Source organism: Puntigrus tetrazona, chromosome 14, assembly GCF_018831695.1.
Source record: "Puntigrus tetrazona isolate hp1 chromosome 14, ASM1883169v1, whole genome shotgun sequence".
In the NCBI taxonomy this organism is placed as follows: Eukaryota; Metazoa; Chordata; class Actinopteri; order Cypriniformes; family Cyprinidae; genus Puntigrus; species Puntigrus tetrazona.
The window spans coordinates 8,646,236-8,665,377 of record NC_056712.1 but is presented as its reverse complement, the minus strand read 5'-3'; the positions used below and the strand labels follow the sequence as shown (position 1 = coordinate 8,665,377).

The 19,142-nt window shown below is 35.9% G+C and overlaps 1 protein-coding gene across 5 annotated transcripts in view; it reads left to right on the top strand.

Annotated features, from left to right (window-relative positions):
* The window catches only part of pdgfrb (platelet-derived growth factor receptor, beta polypeptide), a 40,480-nt gene extending 23,120 nt beyond the window's left edge, over positions 1 to 17,360 (top strand). For all 5 annotated transcript variants that reach the window (XM_043257047.1, XM_043257045.1, XM_043257044.1 and 2 more), the window contains 18 exons: positions 50 to 215; positions 2,883 to 3,054; positions 3,133 to 3,248; positions 3,488 to 3,611; positions 5,011 to 5,219; positions 6,395 to 6,489; positions 6,585 to 6,717; positions 7,157 to 7,261; positions 7,356 to 7,466; positions 7,559 to 7,715; positions 8,570 to 8,736; positions 10,333 to 10,448; positions 11,090 to 11,212; positions 11,320 to 11,431; positions 11,596 to 11,695; positions 11,884 to 11,989; positions 13,216 to 13,478; positions 15,787 to 17,360. In XM_043257047.1, the coding sequence (XP_043112982.1) occupies positions 50 to 215; positions 2,883 to 3,054; positions 3,133 to 3,248; positions 3,488 to 3,611; positions 5,011 to 5,219; positions 6,395 to 6,489; positions 6,585 to 6,717; positions 7,157 to 7,261; positions 7,356 to 7,466; positions 7,559 to 7,715; positions 8,570 to 8,736; positions 10,333 to 10,448; positions 11,090 to 11,212; positions 11,320 to 11,431; positions 11,596 to 11,695; positions 11,884 to 11,989; positions 13,216 to 13,478; positions 15,787 to 15,904 (2,493 nt within the window). In that variant the 3' untranslated portion in view covers positions 15,905 to 17,360. The remainder of the gene's footprint in view (positions 1 to 49; positions 216 to 2,882; positions 3,055 to 3,132; positions 3,249 to 3,487; positions 3,612 to 5,010; positions 5,220 to 6,394; positions 6,490 to 6,584; positions 6,718 to 7,156; positions 7,262 to 7,355; positions 7,467 to 7,558; positions 7,716 to 8,569; positions 8,737 to 10,332; positions 10,449 to 11,089; positions 11,213 to 11,319; positions 11,432 to 11,595; positions 11,696 to 11,883; positions 11,990 to 13,215; positions 13,479 to 15,786) is intronic.
* The last annotated feature ends 1,782 nt before the right edge of the window (positions 17,361 to 19,142 follow it).

The following is a 19,142-nucleotide window of genomic DNA, read 5'->3' as shown; positions in this document are numbered from 1 at the left end:
ATGAAAAAGTTGATTTCTGACCCTGAAAGCCTGAGTGTTTTGCCCTCAGGTGGGGGACGTTGAGCCCTTGACCGATGTCCTGTCGTCCATGAGCATGCGGTCCTGTCTCAACATCACAGACGTGACTCTGGCCAGATCAGGACAGTATGTTTGTCACGTGCATGAGGGTGTGGAGGACCAGAGAGCTTCAGCCAGTATTAACATCACTGTACTGGGTAAGAGCTGCAGATACAAGTACTCCATACTTAAATCAGTCAAGGTCAACAACAGAGTTATTATAGCGAATTAAAACGAAAACCATAGACCTTTCATTACTTAAAAAATGTTAATAAGTGGGAAAAAGTAATATTTTTAAATATAATTTTTTAAAATTAATTTTAAATTAGTGAATTTATTTCAGCAGCATTTCTTATTTTCATTTAGTTCAACGTGATGTATTAAAATACCTAAAAATAAAACAATAATAAAAATAATGAATAAAATGTTAAAAAAACATAAAGTTGTATAAAAACAGGATTATTATTTGCTTTTATGGGACTCAATATTGCGATATACTTATTGATATTACGCCTTTGATTATGTAAATATGAAACATTGACAATGTTTGTACTTCCCTGTTGTGAATGGAAATTTCAATAAAAATAAAATAAAAAAAAAAACAGGATTATTGAAGTTAACTGAAATAAACTAAAATTATTTGATTTTATTTAATTTATATTTAATATTTTTTAAAACAAAATAAAAGTTGGTTTACAAAATATGTGTCTATACTGTGTACATGTATTATGTATATATAAATACAAACACTTCATTCATATGTTTAATAAAAATATGTAAAATATGTTTTTAAATATATACTGTATGTGCAATTAATTGTGATACATTTTTTGACAGCAATATTAATTTATTTCAGCTAGTTGCCTGTTTTCATTTTTCATCATAACTTGATTAAATAAAATAACAAAAATTTATCTGAAACAAATAATAAAAATAATATTAAAATACATTTAAAAACAAAAATAATAAAAACTATTAAAAGTTTTACTGAAATAAAAAAAAGCTAATAATATAAAATATTAATCAAAATTTTAATAGTATCCCAGTGATACTAAAATAACGCTAGTCAGCACATTTTTTTGCAGCTTTCCGGTAAAAGCAGAGCTGTATGAAGAGCAGCCTTCATCCTCCGAGCTGTGAAATCTGGGTGGTGTGTTTTCAATGATGCTTTGATGCGAACCTTAATTAAATCAACAGCCGTCCCTTTAAAACAAGCACTCAGTCTCCCAGCTTCTCCTGGGATGCTGTTTGCTCCCGTCTCTGCGTGTGAACGAGACCTTCTGCTAAAGGAAGGAGTTATGTTTGCGTTTGACATGATGAAGCCACAGCCGTACACAGAAACCCTGAGGAGTCAGAGCAGAGTCACAGGAACTGACTGTAGATCAATGTGCAGCTTTGTTCAAGAGTCCGCAGCACTCACACACACACACACACACACACACAGGATGCAGGCAGGCCTTTATGCAGAAAGTGCTTTTAGCACCTGAACCTTTCGGTTATGATCTATCAACCGTCAGCGAGAGCTCACTTATGGAATATTAAATAGATTATGTAGAAAGATGAGCAAGCAAAACTCTCTCTGTCCTGCTTATGAGATAAGATGTCATAATTTGATACACTAGCTTTCAAAAGTTTAGGGTCTGTGAGATTTTGAATGCTTTTAGAGTGTTTTATGTTCATAGAGGCTTCAATTATTTGATTAAACTAAACAGTAAAAGTACTAAAAATGTGAAATCTTATTATCATTTAAAGTAGCTGTTTTCTATTTTAATATTTAGTCAAATGTAATTTATTCCTATGATATAAAGCTGAATTTTCATTACTCCCGTCTTCAGTGTCACACAATTTGTCAGAAATCGTTCTACTGTTGTAATAATAATTGCTGCGCAAGAAACATGTCTGATTATTATCTGATTATTATCTGATATTGAAGCGCTGTTAAATTTTTTTGTAGAAAACGAGAAACATTAACATTTTTCAGGATTCTTTGATGAATGGAACACTTTGAAAAACAGCATTTATTTGAAATCTAATTTTGTAAAAAACAAAATTACGAAATAAATAAATGAAATAAAAAAAATCACTTCTGATCAATTTAATGCATCCTTGCTTATATTAATTTCTTAATACAAGAGTATGACTCATCCCAAACTTTTGAACACTAATGAATAATAATGTTGTCAAACAATCAATCGCTTCCAAAATAGTTGTTGTTTACATTATATATGTTTGTGTAAAGTGTATATTTATTATATTTGTAACACATGCATGTATATATATAAACATTTTTTATAAGAAAATGTGTTTAAATATTTAATGCTGTCAAATAATTAATCCATCCAAAATAGTTTTTTTTTACACAATATATGAATATTTACTGTGTATATTTATCATGTATATAAAAAGCACACACATACAGCTTATATTTTTGATATATTTACATGTATATGTTAATATTAATAGTAATATTTTAATAGATTTTAAATATATTAGTGTTTTTATTTAATAAATATACACTATAAATGCGTATATTACGTTAACAAAATGTTTATTTTGAATGTGACTAATCATTTGACAGCACTAATTAATTTATATATAATCTAAAATATGAATATATAAATATTTTTTCAAATATATGCTGTGTGTGTGTATATGCTTAATAAATAAACACAGTACACACACATATATAATGTAAAGAATTTACAATGATAATAATATATAACAATGAGCTGTGCGTGGTTCCAAGAATTATTACTACTCGTACTCATAGTTGGTATTAAACTGTGTATAAGTCGTCCTTATTGTTTTGATCTGTCTGTCTGTAGAGAAAGGCTTCGTGGCTCTTTCTTCACATCTGGACAGGAATATCTCAGCGCAGCTCGGAGAGAACGTGGAGCTGAAAGTGGAGGTGGAGGCGTATCCCAAACCCAGCATCCAGTGGAGTAAAGACGGCGCCGCCATCAGAGGACACAGCACCAGACAGGAACAGGAGACCCGGTAATGATGTTCTCATCACAGCGCTCTGTTAAACAACACACAGCATCTCAGACTCTGTGTGCTCGGGCTCTGCTGCAGGTTTATCAGCACACTGACCCTGGTCAGGATCCGGCTGGAGCAGATGGGTCTCTACACCGTCACTGTCCAAAACCAAGATGACTCTAAAGAGATCACCTTTGACCTGGAGGTGAAAGGTGAGACGGTTTGACATCTATTTACACACCGCCCCCCCGTTTCCTGAAAACAGACACCCGTTTAGGTCTGGACTAAGAATAACACCAGCTGCTGGATTACTGCGAAACATTTAGCTTAATTGAATTTCGGTCATGTATGTTTCATTTTAGTTTAATGACCAAATGTTTGTGTTTTACATATAACCCTATCTTTCCGTGCGCAGTAGTATATTTACTGATGTCACTTCCTGTCTGTGCAGTTCCTCCTCAGATAACCGAGCTGTCTGACCATCAGCTGCCGGGTAAGAAGCACGCGGTCACTTGTGTGGCGGAGGGAGTACCGTCTCCCAGCATTCAATGGTTCAGCTGTGACAGCATGCACAAGTAATGACACCCTCATCATCATCATCGTCATCTTCATCACAAACACATCTAATATGAGTCTGTGTATTCGCTAGGCTCCCACTCATTTGAACAGCACCCGCCGTGTTTAGCATACGAGATACGATACTAGATTATCAGCCAGCAATGATTTAAATGGCTCTCATTCATATTTAATAGGAGCTGTTTGTGAGATGAGTAAATATAAAGCTGATGAGTTGGCGCAGCACTCAGAAAGCATTACATGAACACTCACATCAGCGTAATGATGGCAAACAGTCGATCGGGCTGTATCTGTCCATCATCTGAACGCCGATTAAAAAAACTGAGAAGAGCTGCACACAAATACTTCTGTATGAATAATACATATCGGACATGCAGTACCAGCCATTAGTACACACCTCTCACCTCTCTCACAGCACACTATATGAAGAAACATATATAATGCATGGATATTATTGGCTGTGTTCGTTCTGGCTTGTAAATGGTTTTTGGGCTTTTTATGAAAGTACAGTTCATGTAAAGTATTCAGATTTCAATTTTTAATGTGTTTGAGTAGGTTCATAATGGCATGGCTATGTGTATGCCAGCCAATCAGAATCCAGTATATATATCATCATTTTATCATTTCATCTATTTATTTATTTACTTGCGTGTGTATTTTTTAAAATTTATTTACTTATATGTCTTTTTTGTTTTATTTAGGATCATTTATCTTTGTTTAACAAATAAATAAAGATAGTTTTTTTTTATGTAATATCTTAAATTAAAATGCTAAAATTAAAAACTAATCAAACTATCAAAACATTAACAACTAATCACATTTTCTTCATGTTTAACAGGTTAATTTAATATTGAAATATTAAATATTCATCCTACTCTAGTGTGTGCAATATTAAGTGACATGTGTGTGTGTGTGTGTGTGTGTGTGTGTGTGTGTGTGTGTGTGTGTGTGTGTGTGTGTGTGTGTGTGAAGAATTTATTTACAAAAACAACTATTTTTCAAAAATCTGGTTTTTATTGTTATCCTGTTTCTACTGTGTTTTATTGTGTTAGTTAGCTGTTCTTTTTTTTTTGTTTTTTAGTTATTTTTTAACGTAGTCAAAATAACCAACCAGCAGTTTGATTGAGAGCAATTGGATTTCAACTTGATTTCTGAGAATTGTTAAAAATGGAGCTACATGTGTACTGTATGTATGTATGTATGTATATATATATATATATATATATATATATATATATATATATATATATATATATATATATAGACGTGCTGTCAACTGATTAATCGTGATTAATCTAATCTAATCTAAGTTTTTGTTTGCATAATATATGTCATAGTACAATAGGTAGCATGCAGTATATACTGTAGTGTACCAGTGTTCCTGTCCGCTGTCATCAGGTGCAGTAACAGAAGTGTGGTGTGGAGCCCTCTGGCGGAGGATCCTGAGAAGGTCAGCATCCAGACCAACGTCAGCTACAACATCTCACGCAAGATCCACCTGGTGCACAGTCAGCTGACTCTTCTGAGACCGCAGCTGCTCAGCATCCGCTGCGAGGCCCGCAACGAGAGAGGAGCTCGATCCCGGGACATCCGCCTGGTCAACAGCAGTGAGTACTGTGTGTGTGTGTGTGTGTGTGTGTGTGTGTGTGTGTGTGTGACGAGAGCGTGCTAGAACCTCTTTGTGAATGTGTGAAATGAGGATCTGCTGAATGGAGCGGCACCCGTGGAGATCAAACACAGAGGGACTGTGGCTGTAATGCCATGATCCTCCAGGACTGCTTTCATTAGCGCCGTGAATGCGCCGTGAAACCCGTTGAGCTCATTGAGAACCTGATACCGGCTGAGTCGTGAGAAAAAACTGAAACACAAACACCTGCCAAAGCTGCGCGAAACAATTCTTATTGACTCTGTCTATGAGGCCTCGGGCTTCTTTATGAGCTGGGCCACCTCAATGTAAAGCCAGCACAGTTTTATTTCAATGACTTTGCGTAGTTTAATGTAAAATGGATATTCAATGAGATAAAAATAATAAATATTCAGTTAAATATTCAAACCTATCCAGTCTCTGCTTGTATATGTAACAAGTGATCGGAAATACACGTATTTGATTTAATTTTAGTTTTTTTATAAACAAATAAAATAACATCTATTAATTTTTTAAAAAATACTTGTTCCCCATTTATTGATTGATTAGTAAGAGAAACGTCTCTTTGTGACAAGTGAATGAAAATACACAGAAATGTATTTTTTTGTTTATTTAATACATTTTTTATTTATATCATAAAAGTGATTTAAATTTAGAAAACATGAAATAGCGAATAAACACATAAAAATGTTATTCAGTTTAATTGTATTGTGTTTATTTTACTTTAGAATATCGATGACATGAAGATAAAAATACAGCAAATACAAAAATTATTTTTATTGGAAAAAAATACTTGGTTCCCATTTTAAGCTTCTTAATTATTTAATAGTTTATTTATTGAGGTTTTGTATTAATATTGTTGACTCATGTCACTTCCTGACTCTATAGAACTTTTTATTGATATGATATGGAGCCTAGTTGTTAAACTTAGATCAAATTAGCTTGATTTAATGCCTCTATATGACTGAAAATACATTTATTTTAAATATATTTATTAATTCTAAGAATGTGCCTGATGACTGTTAGTATTTGGCCAGATGGTGCAAAAAAGTTGAAAATAATACTTCATCTGTGAGAATCAGTATTGAATGTGTTTTGATGAGGATGTGGAGCTGATCGGAGCTGTTTTCTGTCCAGCTTTGTTTTCTCAGGTGGCCGTTCTGGCCACGGTCTTGGCGTTGGTGGTCATCGTCATCATCTCCATCATCATCCTCATCGCTGTGTGGAGGAAGGTCGGTGACCTCACATCCTGTCTGTCTGTCTGTCTGAAACTCGGCATGTAGATTCAACGTTACTGAACCAGAAATCTACATCGTTTTCCCTGCAGAAGCCACGCTATGAAATCAGGTGGAAGGTGATCGAATCGGTCAGTTTGGATGGACACGAGTACATCTACGTGGACCCCATCCACCTGCCCTATGACCTGGCCTGGGAGATGCCACGGGACAGCCTGGTGCTGGGTGAGAGCGGGGCACAAACAGATCAGGGTTGCCAGGTGTTCCCAACAAAACCTGCCCATTTTTGCTACTCAAAACTAGCCCAAAACTAGCCTAATTGCATTTAAAGAAGGATCCCCCCTTTTAAAAAAACATTTTTAATACTAATAATTAAATACGCTTTTTTTGGTCAGTGTTCGCCTGGTAAAGTTGTGGGTTTGAGGTGCTAAATATGATGTTATTGGGGTCGCCCCAAGCTAAAGACATCAAAAACTATGTTAAAGTAGCCCAATTCAACAGGTAACCACAGACATAGCAACTAAAACAGTATTTGTTAGCAGAGTATGAAATGTGCCGGCTGTCCTGGCATTTGCATTTAAAGAGACATGCACAAAAACTTCATATTTTCACAACGGTATAATAACTTATTTGGTGGTATTTTGAACTCCTCCTGTTTCTTCAGGTCGCACGCTGGGATCTGGAGCGTTCGGGCGAGTTGTCGAGGCAACGGCGTACGGTCTCGGCCGTTCACAATCCACCACTAAAGTAGCAGTGAAAATGCTGAAATGTGCGTGTGAGACACTCGCTTACACACACACACGCGCTGATATAAGCGAGCGTGGTTGATGGTTGTAGGTAATCGTGTTGTCTGCTTGCTGCAGCGACGGCTCGGAGGAGCGAGACCCAAGCTCTGATGTCTGAACTCAAGATCATGAGTCATCTGGGTCCTCACCTCAACATCGTCAACCTGCTGGGCGCCTGCACCAAACACGGTGAGGGGCTTGAGACATTTACAGCTGCTGAAATACTTGGATCAGACATTTTGATGTGTTCCTTATTGTGCATTTATTTCTTCGCTCTGCAGGTCCTCTGTATCTGGTGACCGAATACTGTCGCTATGGAGATCTGGTGGACTATCTGCACAGGAACAAGCACAGCTTCCTCCAGTACTACGCCGACAAGAACCACATCGCCAACGGCAGCCAGATCTGTAACGACAGCGATGTGCCGCCCGGGAAAGAGTAAGAGTGCATTACAAACGATTTCTTTCTACTATTGCACATATCAGTTAAAAGTTTGGAGTTATGTTTTTGAAAGAAGTATATTCTGTGTATCAAGACTGTATTTATTTCGTTTAAAAATACAGTAAAAATTGTAAAATATTATTGCAATTCAAATGAACTGAATATATTGTAAAATATAATTTATTCCTGTGATCAAAGCTGAATTTTCAGCATCATTACTGTAGTTTTCAGTGTCACATGATCCTTCTAATATATCATTCTAATATAATTTATGTTTTATACAATACTTTTCAAAAGTTTGTATATGAATACTTTTATTTATCAAGGATGCATTAAATTGATCAAAAGTGACAGTAATGTTTATAAAATATTTACATTATGTTTACAAAATATTTTATATTTCTAATAAATGCTGTTCTTTTTGACAAACTTGTTTATCAAAGAATCCTGAAAAATATAATGTTTCACAGTTTCCACTAAAATATGTAACAACACAACTGTTTTCAATATTAATAATAATAATCAGCAATTTAGCATATTAAAATGAATTCTTAATGATCATATGACGCTGAAAATGTAGCTTTGCATAACAATAATAAATTACATATTATAATGCATTCGCATAGAAAACCAGCTACTTAATTATTAATAATTGTGTCTGTTTTTACTGTTTGTTTGATCAAAAAATTGCAGAAATGGTCAGCAGAAGAGACTCTTTTAACAAATAAATTAAAAAAATAAATATTCCAAAGTTTTTATCGGTTTAAAATGGACGTGAAATACTGTGTTTAATGTCAGCTGTAGCACGTGATGCAGTAATCCGAATGTAACCAGGTGTCTGTGCTCTGCAGATACGTGTCGTTCGGCAGCGAGTGTGACGGAGGATACATGGACATGACCAAAGACGAGCAAACCGAATATGTGGCGATGCAGGAGCTCACGGACACCATCAAGTATGCAGATATCCAGCCTTCGCCCTACGAGTCTCCTTACCAACAAGACATCTACCAAGAGCAAGGTACATCCAGTACTCGCTTCAGATCAGCTGCAGCTGCAAACCTCTCACAGCTCTGTGCTTTTACCACATTTAATCAGCCTTTTTTAGAACAGCGTCTACAGCAACCACCCAGAAAACCTTAAAGTGCCCCTATTATGGTTTAGGAAAAGTTCATATTTGGTTATGGGAGTCCCCAACAACACATTGACATGCTTTAAAAAACACTTTTATTGTCTTATGATATGCATCTATTTTGCCTTATTTGTTCAACGACTCCCGAACCCTTGCAAACCCCTCCGGTGATTGGTTGATTTCATGTCAAGCAGTATTTGTGAGCTTTTATCCTCCTAAAACGGCACCTAGTGGCAAAAAATGAATTTGTATTTTTTATTCAGAACCAAACTGAAAGACCACATGAAACTGTCGTCAACTTGAAACGGAGTCAACTCTTTCTTTTAAGATACAATAACTTTATACACAGTGCACTCAGATCAATACATTTTTTTTATGATAAAATATATACAATTGCATTTATAAAAAATAATATTCAAACTGTTATCTTTTAAAAAAGTCCCTTGATGGACAGCAACGTACATTATGCAATAATAAATTAAATATATTAAAATGCGATGCAATTAAAATTGTGCTATTTTATTTTGTGTAATATATATATATATAACTGTGCCTTTTATTAAATTTATGATTAATAATAGTCACAATAAACAATTTCAGAAACAAATTATATCAATATCTGTATATGCAAATATCTGTATATGTAAATATATGTTAATATATTATATTTAATATATTTTGTATGATATATATATATATATGAATTAAATATATTATTAAAAAGGTAATTAAAGATAATTAAAAACTGAATAACAATGATCAATACTGTCACACCTGGTTTATCTATCGAATTTGCATATAATTGATTTAACACATGAAATTGTTATTATGAACAAACAGCCCTTATGTATATTTGTATTTTAATATTGTGATGCTGTGGCGATTCAGAGGAAGCCTCGTCTTGTATTGATGTACTGGGAGCTTCTCTAGATTTTTTTCCTAAAGCTCCCATCATGCTTTGCTGTGTGAGCTTTGGCCCCGTGTTGCTGTGAAGGTGTTCCGCTTGAGCACAGACGCTTTCTGTGTGACACAGAGATCTCTTTCATGACTGATGCTCATTAAAGTTTCACTTCCTGCTCTGACAGGATGTGCCTAGAACTTCGTGAATCACTTGAGGTTTAGGACTGAAAGTGTCATCATTTAGTTTTCTATTTATTTATTTATTTGTGACGTATTTACTTTGAGCTGAGAGGATGTCAGGGTGAATTCAGCTTCTCTTGACCTTAAAAAACTGCATAAAACAGTACAGTAAAAAAACTATATTGTGCAGTACTTTTTACAGTAAACATATTCATTTATTCTATCATTTATTCAATTATCTACATTTCACAAACTTGTTTTACTTTAGAATGAAGATTATTTTTTGACCCCATTGATGGATTTGTCATCGTTTTAACTCAAAATGATCAGAACTTTTATCATTTAAATACCATGCATGTTTTTTTGTGTTCGTGATCAGTTTAAAAGAGTGTGTGTTTCCGACAGGTCACAGAGTAGATCGGTCTCTGGTCATCAGTGATTCTCCGGTCCTGAGCTACACTGATCTCGTGGGATTCAGTTATCAGGTGGCCAAAGGCATGGAGTTCCTGGCCTCAAAAAATGTGAGACACACACACACACACACACACATTAATATTAAGCTCACAGAAAGTCTGCTAAAAGCCGTTTTTTCTCTGAGCTAAAGCTAAACGCACTCATCTACAGGAAGTGTATGCAAGAACGTCATTATTGAAATATTTCAACGAGACAAAATTATGTTCTTTCTCAATATTTCTGTCTTTTTTTATTTTTAATATCCAAACCTATTTAAATAATTTACTTTCAGACACAAAATTAATTCGTATACATTTCTATAGCAATAGATTATAAATGTAATTGTACACTTTACAACATTTCAACACATTACACAGTCTGCCTCCACAAACTGATATTATTTTCATCTCATGTAATATCCCGGATAAGTCTTAGCGTCGCATGTTTATTGAGCTGCCTGTGAAGCTGAAAATAAAATCAGTAACGCCAGAAACAAGATAAAATGAAGAGTGGAAAACTGCTGATCTGCCATTTTCTAAACGTTAGACCTAAAATGATAATAATATTAACGCGATTACTCGCCTTCCACCCAAAAGAGTCTTAACTATAAAACTCACATCGCCATCTACTGACGGAAATGGCGCATGCATTTTTTAAGTAATCTGACTAATCGTTGAAGTAATAAATGAAACATCTTTCTGTTTTTCAGTGTGTGCATCGGGATCTGGCAGCGAGGAACGTCTTGATCTGTGAAGGCAAACTGGCCAAGATCTGTGACTTTGGCCTGGCCAGAGACATCATGCATGACAACAACTACATCTCCAAAGGCAGCGTATGTACATCCGGCGCTCTCCACCGTCTCTGTGACTGTAATCAGGTCGATATAAAATCAACACATTCAGTCAGAATGCTGAGTGAAGAGCTTGTGTTTGTGCGCAGACGTTTCTTCCTTTGAAGTGGATGGCACCGGAGAGCATCTTTCATAACCTGTACACCACGCTGAGTGACGTCTGGTCCTACGGCATCTTACTGTGGGAGATCTTCACTCTGGGTCAGTCCGCGCGCTTATTATCTCTCCACGCTATCGGTGCATTCAGGCTATTGTGCAAATAAATCTTAATGGTAACAATAATGCACGTTTTAGATGAAACGTGTGGTCTGAGCAAGCAGTTGATTTCGCTTCTGAGACTCCGTGTTTGTCGTTGGTCGTTGCAGGAGGAACCCCGTATCCAGACCTGCCCATGAACGAGCTGTTTTACAGCGCTCTGAAGAGAGGATACCGCATGACCAAACCATCGTACGCCTCCGACGACGTGTATGTCTAACACTGACGGACACGTACAGGCTTGCATGCTTATTATTGCTTGAGTTATATATCCATACAGTAAATCACTCTTAAAGACTGCGCAGGTTTGTTTTAAAAAAGATTCTGGAAACTCCTTGTGGCTTTTGTGAACGAGTGACGGCGGGTTTGGAGTAAATGCTGGTTTCGTTCCTCCGCAGTTACGAGGTCATGAGGAAATGTTGGGATGAGAAGTTCGAGAAGCGTCCTGAGTTCTCCTTTCTGGTGCACACCATGGGGAACATGCTGTCAGACGGATATAAAAAGGTTTTCTTTGTTGCTTGGTTTATCTCCATGGCTATTGCTTAGGTTTGCGAAGAAAGTCTAACCGGTATATTTATTTTCTTAGCAGCTCTGCGGCGGCTGTTTCTGCTTAAGTGCTTTCTGAAGCTAGAGGAAGGAAACCCCAAATTTTATATATGAATGAATAAACCTAAAAAGTTATTTTTAAATTGGAAGTGAGAAACATAATGCCACATTAAACTCATATTATGTTATGATATGAATAAACTGTAAAAGTAAAGGTTGGAAAGACGTGCGTAATCGCAAACTTCTTTTCTAAACGTCATTCTCTGGTGATAACCAGGATTATTAAGATATAAAACCTGATATAAAACTAACATTAAATTATATAGTTAGTTTGCAAAAACATATAGCTTTTTAACAATTCTCCAAAATCATATTTTTTTCAACTGCAACTGCAGTTGGGTTATTTTGAATAACAGAATAATAAAAAATAAAATAAAAAACATGATATTTGCAAATAAACTCTTTAAAATAAACTTTAAGTTTAACTTTAAGAGTTTAACTTTAAGTACTGAAATAGCAAACTGAATATGAATAAACATTTATTAAACATATTTACAAGAAGCTGATAAAAATGACAAAAACACAACAAAATGACAAAATTTTTTACAAAATCACTGAATATTTTCCATTAACTTTAACTAATCAAAAAGTTGTGTCCCTGAGTCGTAGACACACACAAATGCTCTGTTTAATACTAGCTGGTCTCATGGCTTGGTGCACTTTTTAGCGAGCCACAAAATACGTACCATTAAGTACATCTCACTTCAGTTTGCAGAAGAAATGAACACTAGAGATGGCAAAACCCAGGCACCTTTTATTCCTTTCCATACAGATTTACAGAGTTTCGATTAATAAAGCCTAATGTTTGCACAATTACTTGAAGAATATCACGTTATGACTTCAAAGCAATATTAACATGCTGGGATAATTGAAAACCGATGCTTTTGAACGGTAGCATCACACATATCCAGCTCCATATATGGTACATATGGTTATGGTTTGCATTTTTATATTAGCTTTCCATTTGTTAATACTATAAGGTAGGTTTAGGGTTGGATCTATAGCTTGTTTTATTTGGTTTACGGAGAGTCTCTTTAACTATAACTGTTTCTTTTTATTATACAAATGTGTCACGAGTCGAGTCTATGAATCATAGACTGAAGCGTCCTCTCGTGTGTCCTCAGAAATACTCTCAGGTCAGTGATAGTTTTCTGAAGAGCGATCACCCCGCGGTGGCCCGAGGGAAGCCGTGTGTCCCGTCTCCGTTCCCCAACACCTTCTCTCCTCAGTCCCTGTCCTCCAATCCGGGCCCAGACCTGAGCCCACGGCCCGGAGCTGACGGAGAGAGCACCGACGCTCCGCACAATGAGTACATCATCCCCATCCCCGATCCCAAACCCGAGGAGCACTCTCAGGACGGGCCGGTGCTGATGGAAATCCCCTCGAGGTAACACTGACTTCCTGTGAGCTCAAAAATAAATCAGACGAATATAAACCGCAGAGGATAAAGGAAAAATGAGCCATTGTCTCTTCCCTAAACAGGGGATCACTTCTCATTTTAAAAAAGAAATGCATGATTAATGTCCTTCTGTCTGTCTGTCTGTCTGTCTATCTATCTATCTATCTGTCTTTGTCTATCTCTCTTTCTATCTGTCTTTATCTATCTATCTTTATCTGTCTATCTGTTTACAGGGAGTGCAGAATTATTAGGCAAGTAGCATTTTTGAGGATTAATTTTATTATTGAAGAACAACAACCATGTTCTCAACCAAGCCTGCCATCCATGGATTCTGTCAGTGTTTTGATCTGTTCACCATCAACATTGCGTGCAGCAGCAACCGCAGCCTCCCAGACACTGTTCAGAGAGGTGTACCGTTTTCCCTCCTTGTAAATCTCACATTTCATGATGGACCACAGGTTCTCTATGGGGTTCAGATCAGGTGAACAAGAAGGCCAAGTCATTAGTTTTTCTTCTTTTAGACCCTTTCTTGTCAGCCATGCTGTGGAGTACTTGGACGCGTGTGATGGAGCATTGTCCTGCATGAAAATCAGGACGCAGACTTCCTGTACCACTGCTGGAAGAAGGTGTCTTCCAGAAAGTGGCAGTAGGACTGGGAGTTGAGCTTGACTCCATCCTCAACCTGAAAAGGCCCCACAAGCTCATCTTTGATGATACCAGCCCAAACCAGTACTCCACCTCCACGTCGCTGGCGTCTGAGTCGGACTGGAGCTCTCTGCCCTTTACCGATCCAGCCACGGGCCCATCAAGACTCACTCTCATTTCATCAGTCCATAAAACCTTAGAAAAATCAGTCTTGAGATATTTCTTGGCCCAGTCTTGATGTTTCAGCTTGTGTGTCTTGTTCAGTGGTGGTCGTTTTTCAGCCTTTCTTACCTTGGCCATGTCTCTGAGTATTGCACACCCTGTGCTTTTGGGCACTCCACTGATGTTGCAGCTCTGAAATATGGCAAAACTGGTGGCAAGTGGCATCTTGACTTTTCTCAGTTCACGGGCAGTTATTTTGCGCCTTGGTTTTTCCACACGCTTCTTGCGACCCTGTTGAATGAAACGCTTGATTGTTCGATGAGCAGCTTCAGAAGCTTGGTAATTTTAAGAGTGCTGCATCTCTCTGCAAGATATCTCACTATTTTTAACTTTTCGGAGCCTGTCAAGTCCTTCTTTTGACCCATTTTGCCAAAGGAAAGGAAGTTGCCTAATAATTATGCACACTTCATATAGGGTGTTGATGTCATTAGACCACACCCCTTCTCATTACTGAGATGCACATCACCTAATATGCTTAATTGGTAGTAGGCTTTCGAGCCCATACAGCTTGGAGTAAGACAACATGCATAAAGAGGATGATGTGGTCAAAATACTCATTAGCCTCATAATTCTGCATTCTCTCTATCTATCTATCTATCTATCTATCTATCTATCTGTCTATCTATCTATCTATCTATCTATCTATCTGTCTGTCTGTCTGTCTGTCTGTCTGTCTGTCTGTCTGTCTGTCTGTCTGTCTGTCTGTCTGTCTGTCTGTCTGTCTGTCTGTCTGTCTGTCTGTCTGTCTGTCTATCTATCTATCTATCTATCTATCTATCTATCTATCTATCTGTCTGTCTGTCTGTCTGTCTGTCTGTCTGTCTGTCTGTCTGTCTATCTATCTCTTTATCTATCTATCTATCTATCTCTCTGTCTTTATCTATCTATCTATCTATCTATCTATCTATCTATCTCTGTCTTTATCTGTCTTTATCTGTCTATCTGTCTATCTATCTATCTATCTATCTATCTATCTATCTATCTATCTATCTATCTATCTATCTATCTATCTATCTATCTAAAATAATAATTAAGTTCTTTGTAACACAGTACTTTGAGTAGTTTGACTACTTTTTTTTACTCTTACTCAAGTCATATTATTTTTCCTTAAATAGCAATACTTTTACTTAAGTACAGTTTCTTAGTACTCTTTCCACCCCTGCCCATTACAAATTTCTAAGGGAGGGGCTTTTTTAAAAAAAAAAACAGGAAATAATTGTGATTTCCAAAGAAGGGACAGAGCAGTTTGGTTAAAATTGTGCAAAATGTGTGTGTGTGTGTTTTTTTTTTAAACAAAACATTAAAAAACATGTCCCCCATAAACACAATCAAGTCCAGAACCGCCCTTTAAAGAATGTGCTCGGCTCTTCCTTCATAACTCTGTTCATGAATGAGTATGTTAAAGGTGTTCTTCATCTCTCTTCTAAAGCTCGTTAAGTTCTGATGAGGAGACGGTCTCCATGGAAACCCCGAGCACCGAACCCGAGCGCGAGGAGCTGCTGCCGGATCATTCTGGAAGTCTGGAGGTGGAGGAGAGCTTCCTGTGACACGCTCCCGCTTCCTGTCATCATCCAGGCATTTCAGTCTACATTTTGAGCAGATTTCTCATCGAATGCGTCAGAATGACATGCTAGATTCCTCACGTGCTCTTAAAGACCGTCTGTGAAGGCTGAGGCCTGAACCAGACCAGTCTTTCTTTGTTTTTCTATTCTTTTTTTTTACGAAATTGGTACAATGCAGTATTGTAAACTGCAGAAGGCAAAGCTACAATCAGCTGATATGTACATTAGTCGAGTTACTTTTTGTGTTAATATCATTCTCAGCATTTCTGAAATTAAGTGCATATTTCGTTTCTATATTCAGACAGCAGTCTGTGACTTTTGATTTTAACTTTAGACGTTTTTTATTGTCAAGATTCTCGTAGCAAACTTGCACTTTAACGTTTATTAAAAAGCAACGTTTATTGAAGCAAATAGATTATGCATATTATTTGTAATTTCATTTTCTATTTTTGCATTCCGTAAAGGGAAACGACAGAACCAATCCATCACTGATTAAAAGAGAAATAAATGTAAGCGCAATTTTACAATTTTTACATTTTAAAAAACATATAAACTCAGAATTCTTGTTTTCTTGCGATTTATATTTTTCTCAGAATTCTGAAGTTTATTTATCGCAGTTTAGACTTTTCTTCTCAGAATTGTGGGTTTTTTCCACCGCTGATGAAAAATTAAAAAAGATAATTGCGTGTTTATATCTCACGACCCCCACGTTCTTTCCCTCAAAAGTGAAGAAAGTCTCACAAATCCGACTTTCTTCTTGGCTTTCTGACACAAATCAGACTTGTTTTCCTCTCGATTGTGTATGCGTCGCGCAATCGATTTTTTTTCTCACGAATGCAAGTTCATGGAAAAATATCAGGATTGCCGTTGTGGCCAAAAAAAGTATTGCTTTTCAATTCTGTGGGAAACAAGCAATGTTGTAATGTTTTGTGCAGCTCCAGACTCAAGCTGTCCGGTGTGTATCTGAATGACATTATAAAGTATATCTGAATGACTCGCGGTACAAGAAGAAGCATCATTTAACTCATATTTTTCCTCCAATTGCCTTTTACATTCAAGATCATATAACCTGCTCTTAGCAGGTGTCTTACACTGAGATAAAGCGTTTCATCTTCACATTATTAGTTCGATATCATCCACGCGATACTTACGTTGAACTTTATTTTGACGCAATCACTTAATATACCCAAACACAAGTTTCCATAGAGGCTTCGTCTTGTTTTTTTTCCCTTGATTTTAAATGTAGGCATTCTTATGTATGCACAAGGCCTTATTAAATTGCACATTTCCGTACATATATCACATAGTAAAGATACACACTCCAAGGTACCAAAGCTTTACGTATGTTTACAAGTATATTTTTGTATAGATATTTTGTACATTGCTCTTTTACACGTTCTATGTACGATCAAAAATAAAAAACTGTGATTAAAATTTGCAATCATCTGTCTGTTGTTCTTCATAAAGCTTCATAAAGACATATTAGGTACGCTCTACACTATTCATTTTGACCCACAAACACTTTAGCAAGATATATATATATATATATATAATAAATCAAACCAAAATCGAAAAAATAATAATGAAACCATAGTTAAAGTAACAAAAAAGAAACAAAAGTGCAAATCAAATGAGAAAAATGTAATATGAAAATTTAAAAAAAGGGCAATATGAAATATGCAAACAAAAAAAAAATACAATAGTTTATAGAAACGCTACATTGAACAGAAACTGTCTGTCAAACTAATGCTATAATGTTTTAGGCAAATAAATCCTTGTTTGTCATTAATTTCTGTAATCTCGAGATCTTTCCGGTGAATGCGAGTGCACTGGAAGCCGTGGATTTCCTTCAGCAGTCAAAAGCTACAGAAAAAGCCTTAAAGTGAGCAAAATCAATTCCGGCCAAGTACAGCTGGAGTCTTTCTTCGTGCGATATTAAAAGAAGCTGTTGATGGCCTGTTGTTCACATGTAAACACTGATCATGGGGCTGAACGAACACTGGAGCGTTTTGTTCAGGAGGTCTCAGTGATCAGGGTTCGCATTGGTTTCACTTGAGTAGCGCGGTGTGTACGGAAAGCCCAGAGAGCGCTGGAGGCCCGCTCAGACTCAGACCGGAGATCACAGCCAGCAGGAGCTCTCATCCCGTCTCTGGACATGTGCTGACTCTCAGGTAAACGGGGGCTTTTCTTTTAGAAAATGATCAAATCGAAGTCGTTTGTGCTAATATTGTCAGCGGGTTGAGAAAAATAATCCTACGGTTTTTTCGATGGCGCTTTACAATAAGGTTCACTAGTTGATAACGTCATTAAACATGAACTAAGAATGAACAGGTAGGTATTTCTTCATCTTAGTTAATGTTAATTTAAACATTTATTAATGCGCTATTAAATGTGCATTACGTGCTATTGCATAGTTAATGCGCTGTGAACTGTGACATGCAACAACTATATTTTCATTAACTAACTTTAACAAAGATTAAAAATGTGCATAATAAATGTATTCTACATTGTTTGTTCATGTTAGTTAATATATTAATGTTAACAAATATCACCTTATTTTAAGGTTTTACCAGTTTTTTTTTGCCTCATTTTGAAACTAAAAATAATTAAAGTTTTTTTTACTGAAATAAAATACAATGTAATTAATTAAATGATTCTTTTTAAATTTTTATTCAAAATATTTATTAAATTAATAAATATTAATTTATAACTATATATATATATATATATATATATATATATATATATATATATATATATATATATATATATATATATATATATTATCAAATAAATATTATCATATTAAAAACAAAAAATACTGAATGGAAATTAAAAAAACTAAATTCAATACATTTTAATCAAAAACTTTGAGCTTCTCTAAAACCTAAAAAAAAAATTTTTTTTAAAAAGTACAAATTTCTTCACGTTTCTAAAAAGATACATTTACTTGAGGTGCATAACAATAGACAGTTGTTTTCTTATAAAAATGATCAGTGAGATGCTTAAACGTACAAAAATAATCATATTGATATTTCTGACCCCAAAGTTAAACCCTTTGTTTGACTGGTGTTTCTGGAAGTAAGATTTAAGAATGCTTGGATGTTTGAACTGCAAAACACAAAAACCAAATAAAAGGATGTGATATTTGGCTTCTAACAGGCATTTGGTCACTAATAGGCTAAATGTTCACAGCGTGTTCGTATTTGATGATGTTTCTAGT